The following is a 15,090-nucleotide window of genomic DNA, read 5'->3' as shown; positions in this document are numbered from 1 at the left end:
GTCTACTCTGTTGCCTAAGCGGATGCATTCTATCATGTCACAATGACAACAAAGTCAACTTCTCTGGTATAGTATGGTATGACACCCAGACTAACAATTCACTGTTTCAACTGTCAGAACAGGTCAAGTTAGAGAAAAAAAAAACAGAAGCAGGAAATGCAGTTTGATTGTAAGTTTTGAAATAACCAATCAGACACCAGACGCTCTGGAATACCACTCCTTCTTCTGGTACTAAAATATAATCAAGACAGAACAAAGATGATCCTCCTCTGGGTAACACTGCTGCTCCTCCATCAAGGATGTAAGCTTATTCTATAGAAATTGTACATTTTCATTTCTGATGATATTCACTGTTTAACATTTTATAATGTTCATCTGATCCAGATGCATTAGTTCCAGTGGTCACAGTTCAACTTGGTGAACCTGCAACCTTTACATGTGATTAACCTGAAGAGAAAGACAGCACAAGCCAGTTATACTAGTACAAGCAGAATGCTGGAGATACTCTGATCTTAATTGTGATGCTTCAGAACCTTGCACATTCTACGTATGGACCAGAATTTTCTGCATCAAGATTAAATGTGATGATTAACAGTACAATCAGCGCCCTAACCATCCTAAAAACCACTCAAGAGGATGAAGGAATGTATCACTGTGTTTTAATCGACTGGAATAAGAATACTTGGCAAGCCACATATTTATCATTAAAAGGTGAAAACCGGCCACTCCGGTCATCAAAAGATTGTCACCTAGCTGCGCCTACACCATGTTTAGGACAATCCAGACTCTTTTCATGTGTCGTTCCACAGATGTGGAATGACCTACCAAGCACTACCAGAACAGGGGCTTCCTTGTTGATTTTCAAGAAACTCCTGAAGACCCAGCTCTTCAGAGATCATCTTCTAAACTATCACCCTCCCAGCACCCATCCCCTACTCTACTGTCCACTCCTTGTTCATTTCCCTCTATGATTGATCATGCTACCTCACTGCCAGGACTGATTGATCAGTGTTTGTTGTTAGCCTAAAGGGCAACCTGCTGGCTTCATTATTACTTGCAAGTCACTTTGGACAATAGCGTCTACTAAATACACAAACATAAACATAAAATATTAAAGTTTATATTTTGGGTCACGTGCCTTCACAAACTGCTGAAAACCTTGTGCCTCCATTACAGACAGAGACTGGAGGTTCCTCACTATCACCTTGTGAGTGTTGTTGGTTTTGGAGAATCATCTAAATACAATATAAATACAAAGGGCACGTAAAACGATGACATCACTTAATTGTTAACTGAATATTTCACAGTTTAGGTCCAAATTAATGTATTTGATGTATTTTATTGGCAATTTTATTTCTAGTCAAAGCATTCTATATAAAACTGTATGTAAATTCCCATTTCTTTCCTCCTTAATGTAAGTTGTTTGGAATGCTGAGTCTCAATAAGATTAAGCATTTAATAACATGTGACACCATTGTTTTATGTGCCCTATGTATTTAGAATGAGAAGAAGAAGTTGCTATTTTTATTGGCATCGTGGTGGAGCCTAGGAGTAAATGTAAGAGAGTAATGTCTTTGGAGGTGAAGCAAAGAGCTAACACCAGAGTAAACACTAATGCAGCCTGTGCCTGTTTGAGGAAGCTGAAGGAAATCACAGACTGATTGTGACCTGGTTTTGTTGCTACTCAACTTGGTAATAATAGTAATAGTATTTTTGTCCAACAGTGTAGATCATTTTACTTTGTGGCTTATTCAGTATTGATTGGCTTGTGTTAGCATCCGCTTGTTGTTAGAATTAGCTTCAACAGGCTGTGGCAGGGTACTTTATGACAGTTGTAATTCTACTTTCAACGAGTAGCTTCGGTGTGTTTTCACTGTGACTTCAAGAAAAATAATAATATTACACATTTGCACAGAGCTTTTCTAAGAAAGACTCCTAAGTGCTTAATAGTGTGATCATTCACACACTGATGGTGATGAGCTGCATTGCAGCCAAAGCTACCCTGAAGCACATAGAGAGCTGCAATGCTGCCACACAATCGGTGTTCCTGGATGACAAGCAGGTTAAAGTGTTTTGTCCAGTGACGCATTAATTGACAAATCTGGATCAATCCAGCAACCCACAGATTACAAGGAAAACACCTAACTGCTAACTCACGATCGCTCTAAAGAATCATTAAATAAGCCCACATTGTTATGATTGGCCCCTTTTTGTGTTTGTTTAACCCTCTTCTCTGTTGTTTTGTTCAGGTCAGCTGCAGCTCCTCTCAGGAGCTCTCCCCTTCCCTGTGAACCTCCTGGAGCGCTGCAGCTGAGCCACATTACCTTGACTGCCCTCACCCTATTTCAGGCCACTGCTGCCAGTCCTCAGTGTGGAGTTGTCTTTACTAGTTGTTTGTTTATGGATCAACTTTGGTTTTTGTTTTTGGTTCCCACAGTCAGTGGAGGAAGTTTTGTTATTAAAACACTTTTGAACTCTGGTTAAGGACTATTATTCTTGCGATTGGGTTACTGCCGAACTCCCCCGTGACACAGATACACCCACTTGTGTCGTGTTGACTCACCATCATGTAAAATAATTAAATGTAGAAAACTGAAGACGAAATGCTTTGTAGATAATGCAGTGGATTCTTACAATTAATCAGATACATGTGCATGTGTAATGCCATTGCTATATAAATCTTATGATGTAATGTGTTGTATTCCTCCTGCTGGATTTTATTTTACCACAATTGTCTTTTTGGAATTATAGTTCAAATTAATTATTTGTTGTCTTAGATTACTTTGTTGTGCTGAGTGTTTCGTTGTTAATAACTGGTCAGTATAGCTTCCAAAAATATAATTATTTAAAATAAAGTGTGTGTTGGTAATTACAATTATAAAATTGAGAAATATATATTTTATTTAAACACAATGGTACTCAGACACACATATTCATTTTACCATGTTTAACACAAAAAACATGTTTATAGAGGCTGATTAAAAAAAAGACACATTAAACATTAAAAAGAAAATGGAGAATGTGTAAACGTCTTAGGTGGCAGCTGTCATGTCTAGGCAAGCCACACGAACATTTCATTTTATAATCTTTTTAATGTAATTTTCCTATTATAATCAGTAATTATCTCTCAACCTGTTGGTCACAGTTTTCTAAAAGCGTGGTTACAAAAATGCACATAAAAGTTGTAATGTCATGATCTGACCATTGCACATGTTTATTGTAGACATTTTTCTTATAAATGCTTGTTAGGATTAAAGCTAAACTAAAGCATTCAGTCTCATGTCAGTGGTTGTTATGATAAAACTGATGTATTCAGAGTTTAGCTTGGGAGTAGACACACTCTTGAGTCCTCAACCCTCTCTTATTTCCTCGTGTGGTGTCTCCTTTAGAGAAATTTAATGCAGCATAGTTCAGCTCTGGTCTATCTTCAGTCTGTACAGAAAATAAAAAATGCATACAGTATTATGCAAAATTTTATAAATCCTTTGGAATTTAATAAAATCTTTACTCACGGTAAAATCTTCTGGGTGTTTTACTTGTGAAGATTCTCTTTCTAATCCTAGAAATGAAAAAACAAGAATATAATTTATGAAACATTACCTATCTGTGAAAGTCCACTGCTGATTTACCAAATGCCTTGTTGCACACTGAATATGACATTGCAAAAGAACAACTTTTTTCCAGAAAAAAAAATATAAAAAAATTATATATATATATAAATTAGAACTAATAAAATAAGAGCATTGCAATAGCGTTTCAGCTGTGATTATATATATATATAAAGAAATTTCCAGAAACCACAGAAAACTTTTTTAAAGTTTATACTGACTTAGATCAGTGTTTCCATACCCTGGTTCTCAGGGCACACTGACTTGCATGCTTTCCATGTCTCTGCTTCACCTGATTTCTTCACCTGATTTAAATTTCCTCTTCAGGAGGACACCAAGTGCTTTAGATGACTGTTAATCACTCACTCAAGTCAAGTGTGTGGCAGCAGGTAAACAATGGTGTTTAAAAGGGCAACATGGAAAACCTACAGGACAGTGTACCTTGAGGACTGGGATCGGGAAACACTGAGTTAGAGAACGCTGTTAACACACATGCTCATCGCATCATATTCACAGACGTAGCTGTTCCGAAGTCCTTGGACGGACGGACACACACACACACACACACACACACACACACACACACACACACACACACACACACACACACACACACACACACACACACACACACACACACACTAGCAAATGGATCAGTGGTTATTTGTCTCAGTAGCTAGAGCCTGAACCACTTGATTGCTAACTCTCAAAAACAATATCCAACCAAAAGTCCCTGAAGAACACTTACCTGCTCTTGGTGTTCGGTAACAAAAGAAAATGATATTAACAATCACAGAAAGGACCAAGCAGATACATGCTATCACCAGAGCAATGTATTTAGGACCTGCTGTTTGATCTATAAAACAAAGACAAAAGTAGAACGGAATATTCATTCATGTTTTCACAGCTAAACAAGTAGTACCATTATCAGTATATTTTCCACTACTGCATGCAGTCATACCATTTTCCACTTTGATTCCATTCCCAAATATGATCTGTCCACATCACTGCATACGCAGCACCAATCCGTCTATTTATTTATTTATTTGGTTAATTCAGCTCACCTTGGAGGTCCACCTTAGTTCCATTCCCAAATATGATCAGTCCACATGTGGCCACGGCGCAGTAATAAGTCCCAGGATCAGAGGAGGAGGTGTTTCTGGAGAACACACATCTATTCACAGAGTCAGGTTTCTTCTCACATCCATCATGTCTTTTTCCATTCATGTAGATCACATCAGGATAGGACTTGTTTGATCTGGATCTGAACCAGAATACTCTGAGATCTTCTGAACACGTCTTGTTTGGGGCATCAGTAAGAAGTGAACACTGAAGACTCACTGAGCCTCCATGATGAAGTTGATCGGATCGTGTTGGTTGCTGAACAACAGTCAAGTTTGATGTCTTTTTATTGTTTCCTATTTAAAAAAGCAGTGTTATAAATTGTGATTTAGATAATATAAAAACCGAATGAAATAAACATAAATAAATGAGTCATGGAAACAATCACATATTTACTAAAACATTATATGGCATAAAGAAGAATCAAAAGGAAAAATTGTTCATTTCAAGTACTTACTAAAAAGTTAAATATATTTTGTCTCACCTTTTATTGATAAATAAGTGCCATACCAAGTATCTGATTTCCAGCCAATGAAAACACAGTGATACATTCCTTCATCCTTTTCAGTTGTTTTTAGGATGGTTAGGGTGCTGATTGTATCATTAAATATCAAAGATGGTTTTGATGAATTGAAGTCTGGTCCATATACGGGTTCTGCAAAGTTCTTAACAAACACAATTAAGTTCAGAGTATCTCCAGCATTCTGCTTGTACCAGTAGAGTTTGCTTCTTCTGTGTCTATTTTCAGGTAAATCACATGTAAATGTTGCAGGTTCACCAAGCTGAACTGTGACCACTGGAACTAACGCATCTGCATTGGATGGAAAATATTAAATGTTAAACAAAAATACAACAGTCACAAATGAGAATGCATAATTGCTATAGAATAAACTTACATCCTTGATGGAGGAGCAGCAGTGTCACCCAGAGGAGGATCATCTTTGTTCCGTCTACGTTAAACCTCTTGATGATTTTTAGTAACAGAAGAAGGAGTGTGGTGGTCCTGAGCATCTGATGTTTGATTGGTTGTTTCAAATTTTACAATCGAAGTGCATTTCCTGTCACTGTTTTTGGTTGTATTTTGTTCTGTCCTGACAGTTAAAACAGAGAATGGTTAGTCTGGATGCCATACTATATTAGAGCAGTTGACTTTATTGTGGATGTGTAGAAAGCATCTCCTTATGCAACAGAGTAGACCTGGCAGAGAAATAAGAAACAAACTAAGAAAAATCAGCGGAGGTAGAGGAGAGAGAGAGAGAGAGAGAGAGAGAGAGAGAGAGAGAGAGAGAGAGAGAGAGAGAGAGAGAGAGAGAGAAAGTAGAACATAGCCACAGTGAGGTGTGAGGTAGCCAGAAACAAACTAACAAGGCAAAATAAAAAAGAATAAATAACAAGCTGTGTCTTCATGTACCTATTTAAGAGTCTAAGTGTTTTTAATGTTTGGTGTTTTCCTGTGAGGGTTGAATGGTTCTTGAATCAGGTGTATAAGATGTGTGATGACTTCTGTCATTTGTTCTTGTGTTTGCTCATGTTGATATTTACTCTGTTGTCTTCAGACAGTGGGTGTGGTCTATCAGCTGCTTACTGGGATAACTTGGACTCAGTATTCCCAGCTTGGCATCTCCTCACACTCACTGGTTCTCCTGGCTCAGGCATAGCAGGCAGTCAAATGGTTTTTCAGATTCCTTTGTTGTATTTGTATTTTGTCTTGGCTCATGTTAGATCGTTTAAATAATCTAATTCACTTTTTGCAAACTGGAAGCAATGTGTCTCTGTTGTCATAACAACATATCAAGTTGGGTTGGGACAGATGCAGGAGGAGATGCCTGTCTCTCCACAATCCAGGCAACTCTTGCATCAGGGCAAGGGAGTCACATAAGTCAAGGTAGCTGGGAGTCCTAGAGGATGAACAGCAAAGACCAGGAAATGGCCACAAACTGGGACAGAAGGGAACAAGATATTGGGACACCAGTTCCAAGTCAGAGGGAACCAACTGAGGCATGCCAAGCCAGATGCCCAGCACATCACGTGCCCCTGTTGCAGGCCAGACAATTCACCCTGGCAACATAGGACCAGTAGGCAGTGTGAGATACCCAACATGCCATGACAGCATCTTCACCCACCACATAGTCAGAGGGTTGCAGGTTTGAGACCTGCTGAGTCTGTTGCAATTATTGTACCCTTGGGCAGGACACTTTACCTGCCTTGGATGCTGATGGTAGTCAGAGGGACCAGTGGCACCTGTGTTTGGCTGCCCCGCCTCAGTTAGTGTGCTCCAGGGCAGCTGGGACTGCACAGCCAGTGTGTGTGTGTGTGTGTGTGTGTGAATGGAGGAATGACTGGTTGTGTTGCAAAGCACATTGGGGATTGTAGAATCCTAGAAGGTGCTATATAAATACAGGTCATTTACCAATCAACAAGTGCAAAAGTAACTAGCCCATCAAATGGTTTCTAACGCTGTAAACCACATAATCCTATTGAAATAACCAAGTAGTCTGAATTAGATCGTACTCTTATTTTATAAAATAATGTTTGGATGATGCTACAGCCAATATGAGACTGGTCTTGTCCAAAGACAATCAGAACAACATTAGTGAGTGGCACCATTCAGACTTGTCTGTTGCTCATCAGTCTGGTGTAGGGTTGTCACGGTATGAAAATTTAACCTCACGGTTATTGTGACCAAAATTATCACGGTTTTCGGTATTATCGCGGTATTTTTTAAACGGTGTTGCATATGTTCAGAAAGCATTGATAGTCCTGTTCTACACAAACTGAAATAGTTTTGAAAAGGTTTAACAGTGTTTATTAAACCTAAAATAACACAAAGCCTTAGCAAAAGTGCAACTTTTCACAAGTAAAGGAACAAATAGCTTCTTTTTCTGGAACGTGTTACAGTAGTCAGTGCAGGTTTAAATTATACAAATCCAAACATTCAAAACATAAACAATATGTAAACAAATCAAAGAAACACCACTTGTTTTCTCATATACTTGTTTTCTTCATTATCAAAATGAAAATCTAAAACTCCAGTCCACACTTGACTTGAGCACTGTACAAGTCAACCTTAAAAAATATGTATTTAAAATAAATAGCCACTTTAAACAAATTACTAAAATAACTACTACACTATGTAATCAAATCCAAATGTTCAAGTATAAATGGCATTGAATAAGTAAACAAATCAATGACAAGGAACTAATTGTATATTTCTCTTCATCATCAACAAATAAGATGCTTCATCCAGCAACAGGGTGTCCGTGACACGGTTTAAATGCTGGCAGAGGACGCTGCGGCTGCAGTATATAGTGACTCGTTGCATTCTCCCTCAACCAAAAGTCCTCACGTCATGCATTTAAGCTAAAATGCTAATGTTAACTTACCTTGCACTGGCTGTAGGGACGTGGGTGATGGTCACGCAGATGTGCCATTAGTTTCGAAGTGTTTCTGCCTTTTGTAGACACTTGTTTCCTGCACGTTCTGCAAACGGGATAGCCGTCTTCTATTAACTGTCCCTCAGCATTTTTCAGAAATCCAAAATATGCCCATACTTCCGAGTTAGTCTTCTTTGAGGGCTGATGGATGTCCTGGGCGCTGCCGTCTCCTCCTTCGGCCATTATTTCAGCTTCAAAGTTTTGGTGCCGTTGCAAACTAAAAAGTGCGTGTGCGCGCCGCGGGAATTTCAGCTGAAGCGACGGTGGCTGGTAAGGGTCACCGCGCTGAAACCGCGGCCACGGTAAACCCACTGAGATAATTTAGTTTTTTAAAAACTGGACGGTTATTTCTATTGTCAACTTTTTTACCGGGGTTTACCGCTATACCGGTTACCGTGACAACCCTAGTCTGGTGAGAACTAATCATGACTCATATTATAAATGTTTGTTCCAACAAACTGATAGCTCACACTTCACAGCTTACTTTGGAAAGCTTAGCATAAGATGCTGGGTGTGTTATTAGTGTTTCTATGTTCTGTCAGCGGTTAGCTTGGAAATTTTAGCTTTTTTTCTCAAGGCCCAAAAGCCTTTTTCCACCCTGCACAATGACTCAAATCAAATGTTCATGCCTAAATTAAAATTCATTCAAACTATTTGATTTGTTTAAAAGTTAAATAACTGATCTAATTCATCATCTAGAAAGTTTACATCAAAAATGATGACACAGCCTCTTTTAGGGCCTTCTGCAGGAGGATCACAAAGACAGTAAACTGTGTTCTGGAGGTAGTTGTGATACATCCGTCCGTGATACAAAGAAGAGTTGCATAAAATATTTTAGAGCAAACAGCAGTGTTAATTTTGATAAAAATACCATATTGAACAAAGACAAAGTTGTTGTCATTGAAAATCATTTTAAAAGGTGGGGTCGTCTTATAATCAGGGTCTAACCATTACATGCCCGTAACAGCAGAGGGTGCCAGGCTGTATGTTCTCAACAGGGGAAAAAATATGGAGACGAGAGGTCCGGAGCAGAGTGGACTGAAAGTGAGGTAAGTTTCCTGATCAGAAAAGCCCTTTGCTGCCAGCGTTTTTCTGTGTGTTCAGTTTTTTTTAAGAGTCACAGAATGTTGCGCTCTATGATGATGTCAACGCCAAAGCTACCAAAACAAAGAGGAGACTCACCTCTTACATCAGGAAAAATCCGCGTGTTTCGAGCTTTAGCCGTTCTTTCATAATCCGTTGTCGAATTGTGATCGGCAGAAGCTTTTCGAGTTCAATTCAATTCAATTCAATTCAAGTTTATTTATGTAGCGCCAAATCACGACAAGAGCCGTCTCAAGGCACTTCACATAATAAAAATTCCAATTCAGGTCAGTTCATTAAGCCAATCAGAAATAATGTTTCCTATATAAGGAACCCAGCAAATTGCATCAAGTCACTGACTAGTGTCAGTGACTTTACAGCAATCCTCATACTAAGCAAGCATAAAGCGACAGTGGAGAGGAAAACTCCCTTTTAACAGGAAGAAACCTCCAGAGAATCCTGGCTCAGTATAAGCAGCCATCCTCTACGACTCACTGGGGATCGAGAAGACAGAGCACACACACACACACACACACACACACACACACACACACACACACACACACACACACACACGCACGCACGCACGCACGCACGCACGCACACACACACACACACACACACACACACACACACACACAGACAAGTAATGTGTCCATAGTTCTATTGTGATGTCTTAGTAAATATTGTATTTGGTGAAAGATAAACTTTATTGTATTTATCCTAGTGGATCTATAATTAAACGGATAAACTAGAATTAGCACATCAAAATTCAATGTAAACAAAAAGTTATTATCAGGAGAGAGAGAATGTATTAGTGGTTAGCAGCAGTGTGCAGTTCACACCTCAGTTTTTTTACAGCAACGGCCTAAAATGATCTCCTAACACATGGATTTTCTGCTTCCTGATCATGTGACGTGTGACGTACGCGGATGAAGATCAGCTTTAGAGCTGGGATGATTGTTCTCACGGTGCGGGGGCTTGTTCCCACGTCCACACAGTAAAAAAAGCAAATGACAACTTTAGTTGTCAATGGCAGTTAACATAATAAGGCAGAGTTATATGAATTTTAAGATGCCGGTGGTCAGTTCAGCAGAGGCATCAAACACTGCATGCATGGATGTATTGGATGGCAGTGATGATGACGTTCTGGGAGGAGTCGGCAGGTGTAGCGATCTGATGGTACACAGAAAACAAACACCGGCAGCAGGCGCTGGAAAAAACACAACGGAGGGGGCACTTCGGCTCTGCGCTAACGCCGCAAAGCATCATGGGAGTTGTAGTCATTGCAGTAAATTCGACCAGTGGGTTACATCTGGCCCGTGGGCCTTGCTTCTGACACGTGATCTAAAACATGTAGGCAATGTGCTGGAAGCAGATCCCAGTGCCAGGCATGTCAGCTCCACTTTTACTTCGTCCAACAGGGACTGGATCGGCACTCTGAAGGGCAATATTCTGGCCACAGAGGGAAGTGGTTGTCTGAGTGACATTTCATTACCATGTGAAGGGTCGTTTTAGCACATACTGGCTTAAGAAAATTATTTAAAACTTTGAAAAAGTTGCATATCATGCCTTTATCCCAAGACCTACATACATTTAAGATGATACCTGTTGTTAGCCCCATGACAAAACCCTGAGTGGAATCTAAAACTCAAAACCCCTCTAATGTATAGTAGATGATATTTGAATGAGCAATGTACTTATTACCTTTGTCCAAACTGCACGATTGCTTCAAATTTCTTAACTTCAGCAGAATTATTAATTACATCAGATTAAACCGGTGTGAATCTATTCATGTTGTTTGAGTTTTACAAAAAGTGAAGCAGATCAATGGATTTGCATGAGTTTATTTTGCAAAGAAAGAAAATTTCTTGAATTAACAATAATACAAATGACGGACAAAGAAATGCAAACAATTTTGTACAAATTTAGGTACCTATTTAGAGTTTTGATACAGAAAGAAGAAATATAACAAAATGAGTAGACATAAGGAGACAAAGCTTTAGGTCAAACTTTAAAAAGTCAAGCTCACATTGAAGAGATTACTGTAAGTACCAATTTCAGTGAGATTTCAGATGAATATATATATATATATATTTTATTTATTTATTTATTTATTTATTTATTTATTTGTATCTCCAACTAGTTTTCAGCAGACGCACCCCAGTGAGATACGGGATTAAAAACATAATTTGTCATTAAACAGTAACTGAGTTACATCAACATTATAACAGGATATTATTCTAAAAAGGTATTGCTGAATTCAGAAATGACACCAACTTTATTCAAATCCAAAAGCCTTCACAGCAGCGTAGATCTTCTTTTCCTCCGTTGCTCATTTTATTCTTGTGCTGTCATCTCTTATTAAAGAGAAGATGGCAGCAGAGTAAATCCATCCAGCTCTCTTGGATAACAACATGATATTAACATTAAATGTTGGAAGATTACGTTTAGATTTGCTGAATGTATACTTCACCTTTTGACTCTTCTGATTATCCCTGTGTTTCAGCTCAGCAACAGCTGGGATTTCAATGAATTATAAGATAATCAAAAAGGTTTCAGGCTTTTTAAAAAGAAACTTTGTGAGTATCATTTTTACCTTTACAGTGAACACATTTATTTTTGCTGAAGGACCAGATAAGGACGGCTATTACGATCAAACTTACAGCCAAGACAGCACACAGAGCAATGGTTGTTGCTTCAATCTGAGATCCTAAAACAAAAACAAACAAAATGGGAGTTAGAGATTATTTATTTATTTATTTATTTATTTATTTATTTATTTATTTATTTATTTATTTATTTATTTATTTATTTATTATAATTGGTTTGGTTTCAGGGTACTTCAGCTCACCTTGGAGATCCACTTTGGTTCCATTCCCAAATATGATCTGTCCACATGTGGCCACGGCGCAGTAATAAGTAGCAGGATCAGAGGTGGAGAAGTTCATAGATGACACACATCTGTTCTGAGATTTCTTCTCACATTGATTGGGGTGAGTTCCCTTACTGTAGATCATGTCTGGGTAAGATGTATCTGACTTGGCTCTGAACCAGAACACTCTGAGATCTTCTGAACACGTCTTCTTGTCTGAATCAGAGAAGACTGAACACTGGAGAGTCACTGGGTCTCCTGGGCGGTTCAGATCAGAGACTGTATGCTGGATGACAGTGGTGTGTGATCCCTTCTCAGAAGGTCCTAGACAATAACATACAAAAATGTCCAAAAGGTCATTAAAACCAACAGTTAAAGAAAGGCTTAGAAATGTTTGAACTTTTTTACAGGTGTGTTGCAACGAGCAAGAAAAAACATGAACTAGAGAGGACTCATTATATTTGGTCTCTTTTTATCTAATATTTTGTTAAAACTTCTAGTGGCATTTCTGTGTTATGTATAGAGTTTTAAGCACTTCTACATTTAGTTTATATTTACTCCATGATTTTACTTCACTGGCTGCCTGAACATTTTAGAATATATTTATAAGTCACTTGCTTTATTTATTTGCTTTTGTTAATCAGCCTCGCCCAATATCCCTCTGAGTTGCATCATTTCCACCCACCTTTCTGATCTCCCAGATCAGCTGACCAGCAGCTGAGCAATCCACAAACAAACCACAAGCTCAAAGGGATTGCAGCCTTTGCAGCTACAGCGTTTTAGAATAAGCTGCTATGCCCCTGGGGGTGCGCGAGCTGCCGCTTTTCCATCTTTTCCCCTATAGGCATTTGATTACGCAAAAGTAGGTGGCCAGTTCAGGTTTACGCAGAGCAGAAGGAAGGAGAAAGCTCTGGTTAAACGTTCCTGCTTTAAGAAAACTGTTAAATTGCATTGTTTATGTGCTACCTGGGCACTCTAAATATTGATTTAACATTAAATCAAAGGAAACTGTAATGGTATTGAATGTTTATTAATTACTACTTCAAAAATACATAATACATAAACATAAAAATGAAAGTGATGGGGAAAAAGGTCGATCATATTTTCTTAACCCTGTCTGTCGAGTGACTGTTTAGCGTGACGTCTGATATATATATTTGTATATACCTGGCTATAGGGATATATATATATATATATATATATATATATACATATATATACATATATATATATATATATATATATATATATATATATATATATATATATATATATATATATATATATATAGCCATGCCCTGATGTGGGGCTGGGGGGTGCATCGACAAGGTCGGGACATAGAAGGGGGTGCGCGGCTAAATAGGTTTGGGAATCGCTGTTAGTTTTTAAATTGGGTTTTAAAATCCATCACTTTTCTTTGCCATGAAATTGTTTGACCTGTCATAATTGTTGTCTCAAATCGAGACAATTCAAACAATTAAGATAAAAAATAATAGTAACTTCCACAAATGCGTACTTCAAAATCAGTTTGTTGTTGTCTTGTGCACACCTTCTGGTACAGCCGTTACACGATGAGGAGTTGCACAAAAAATAACTGTTTGAACTGCTGCACATTGACAATGAAGACATTCTAATTTGTAGATGCAGAATTTTTGTGTATAGCTGCACATCAATACATGAATTGTCATGCAGAGTGACAATGTAATGTAAACCATTAAGGTTACCCTACAGTTGAATCTATTTAAGCAATGAAAGAAAGAAAACCAGTCAGTCATTTAGTGCTGAGCGTAAATCTAATTCCTGATTTATTTAGTTTCAAACTGGACTCTTAGTAAAATAAAATACTCACTAACAAGCTATTTTTCCACTACTGCAAGATAAATTATTCATGTAAATCTAATATTCAAACAAGGTTAACAGATTTCATACTTTTTTCATCTTCATATGCCTTCACGTAACTGATTAGATTTGTTATATAACGTGTTATTTATTAATTTATTTGTTTGTTGAGAAAAAAGTAATTTTCTTTGTGACATGACATTTGTATTTAACAAATCAAACGTTATTGTAGTAGAATATTTAATGCGAGGATTTCAAAACTAGAGCTGGAATTCGTATTACAAAATAAATCTAACAATTACATTACCTTTTATTGACAGATAGGTCCCGTTCCAGTAATTCTTATTCCAGTCAACGATAGAGCAGTGATACATTCCTTCATCTTCTTGAACGGTCTGTAAAATGGTCAGACTGTAAACGTTCTCTTCATATGTTGATTTCAGTCTGGAGGCACTGAATCCTGCTTCATAATTAGGTTTTCCATCTGTCAACTGCTTCACCATTAAAGTCAGAGTATTCCCAGTGCTCTGCTTGTACCAATGAAGGTCACTACTGCCCTTCTGTTCATCAGGCAGAGAACATGTCAAAGTCACAGCTTCACCAAGTCCAGCTGTGGTGACTCGAATCAAGGTGTCTAAAAAAGTGTGAGCGTTAATAAAAGTATTTCACAGATGTAATACAGAAGTAGTGTGGATTTTACTTACATCCCTGAGGAAGGAGGAGCAGCATAACCCACAGCAGAATCATCATCACACATTTTACATTGAACTGTGTCTTTATATTTCAGTGACAAAAGGAGGTGTGGTGATCTTGTTTACTGATTGGTTATCTGGAAATGTACCATCAAAGATCATTTCCTGTCACATTTTCTATTTCCATCCTTTTGTTGTTTAGCCCCTAAAACTCATGTTTTAATTTCACATAAATGAGGCTTTTTTCTTCAGAAAAAAGTATGTTTGTGATAAAAACATTTTGAAAAAAATAGGGAAATCCTTTAAAGGTGCCTTTCACTCTCTTAATCAATACATTTGCAGTGGTCTCTAGTAGTAATACAATGAATGTCTTGTAAAGTCCTGGTGCACCTGTTTCAGGATCTAAAAAATTGCCACGTCAGAGGACAGCTTCAGAC

General features: G+C 38.0%; 2 protein-coding genes across 3 annotated transcripts; both read right to left on the bottom strand.

Moving 5' to 3' along the window:
• Window positions 1-2,936: 2,936 nt before the first annotated feature.
• LOC107374738 (uncharacterized) lies at window positions 2,937-5,741 on the bottom strand. Its single transcript, XM_054737391.2, has 6 exons — window positions 5,627-5,741; window positions 5,215-5,541; window positions 4,673-5,026; window positions 4,357-4,464; window positions 3,513-3,559; window positions 2,937-3,432 (listed from the first exon to the last, which is right to left on the bottom strand). Exons 1-6 carry the CDS (start codon window positions 5,739-5,741, stop codon window positions 3,313-3,315), a joined length of 1,071 nt encoding a protein of 356 aa, XP_054593366.2. The 3' UTR covers window positions 2,937-3,312.
• Window positions 5,742-11,371: 5,630 nt separating this feature from the next.
• LOC139070978 (uncharacterized) lies at window positions 11,372-14,710 on the bottom strand. Of its 2 annotated transcripts, XM_070553852.1 has the most exons (6): window positions 14,666-14,710; window positions 14,269-14,595; window positions 12,102-12,446; window positions 11,847-11,960; window positions 11,724-11,767; window positions 11,372-11,651 (listed from the first exon to the last, which is right to left on the bottom strand). In XM_070553852.1, the coding sequence occupies exons 1-6, from the start codon at window positions 14,706-14,708 to the stop codon at window positions 11,583-11,585; spliced, it is 942 nt and encodes a 313-aa protein (XP_070409953.1). In that variant the 5' UTR covers window positions 14,709-14,710; the 3' UTR covers window positions 11,372-11,582. The 2 variants fall into 2 exon arrangements, with proteins under 2 accessions (XP_070409953.1, XP_070409952.1); XM_070553851.1 differs by having other exon boundaries at window positions 11,372-11,767.
• Between the last annotated feature and the right edge of the window lie 380 nt (window positions 14,711-15,090).

This window comes from Nothobranchius furzeri, chromosome 1, assembly GCF_043380555.1.
Source record: "Nothobranchius furzeri strain GRZ-AD chromosome 1, NfurGRZ-RIMD1, whole genome shotgun sequence".
NCBI classification, from domain to species: domain Eukaryota; kingdom Metazoa; phylum Chordata; class Actinopteri; order Cyprinodontiformes; family Nothobranchiidae; genus Nothobranchius; species Nothobranchius furzeri.
The sequence above is the reverse complement of the archived record's forward strand: the minus strand, read 5'-3'. Positions and strand labels throughout refer to the sequence as shown.

Coding starts and splice junctions, on each gene's coding strand:
- LOC107374738 (XM_054737391.2), bottom strand. CDS start 5,741: ATGCTCAGGACCACCACACTCCTTCTTCTGTTACTAAAAATCATCAAG. Junction 4,465..4,672: donor AACTAAGGTGGACCTCCAAG/GTGAGCTGAATT, acceptor TTTGTTTTATAG/ATCAAACAGCAGGTCCTAAA. Junction 3,433..3,512: donor AACACCCAGAAGATTTTACC/GTGAGTAAAGAT, acceptor TTTTCTGTACAG/ACTGAAGATAGACCAGAGCT.
- LOC139070978 (XM_070553851.1), bottom strand. CDS start 14,708: ATGATTCTGCTGTGGGTTATGCTGCTCCTCCTTCCTCAGGGAT. Junction 14,596..14,665: donor GCTCCTCCTTCCTCAGGGAT/GTAAGTAAAATC, acceptor ACACTTTTTTAG/ACACCTTGATTCGAGTCACC. Junction 11,961..12,101: donor AACCAAAGTGGATCTCCAAG/GTGAGCTGAAGT, acceptor TTTTTGTTTTAG/GATCTCAGATTGAAGCAACA.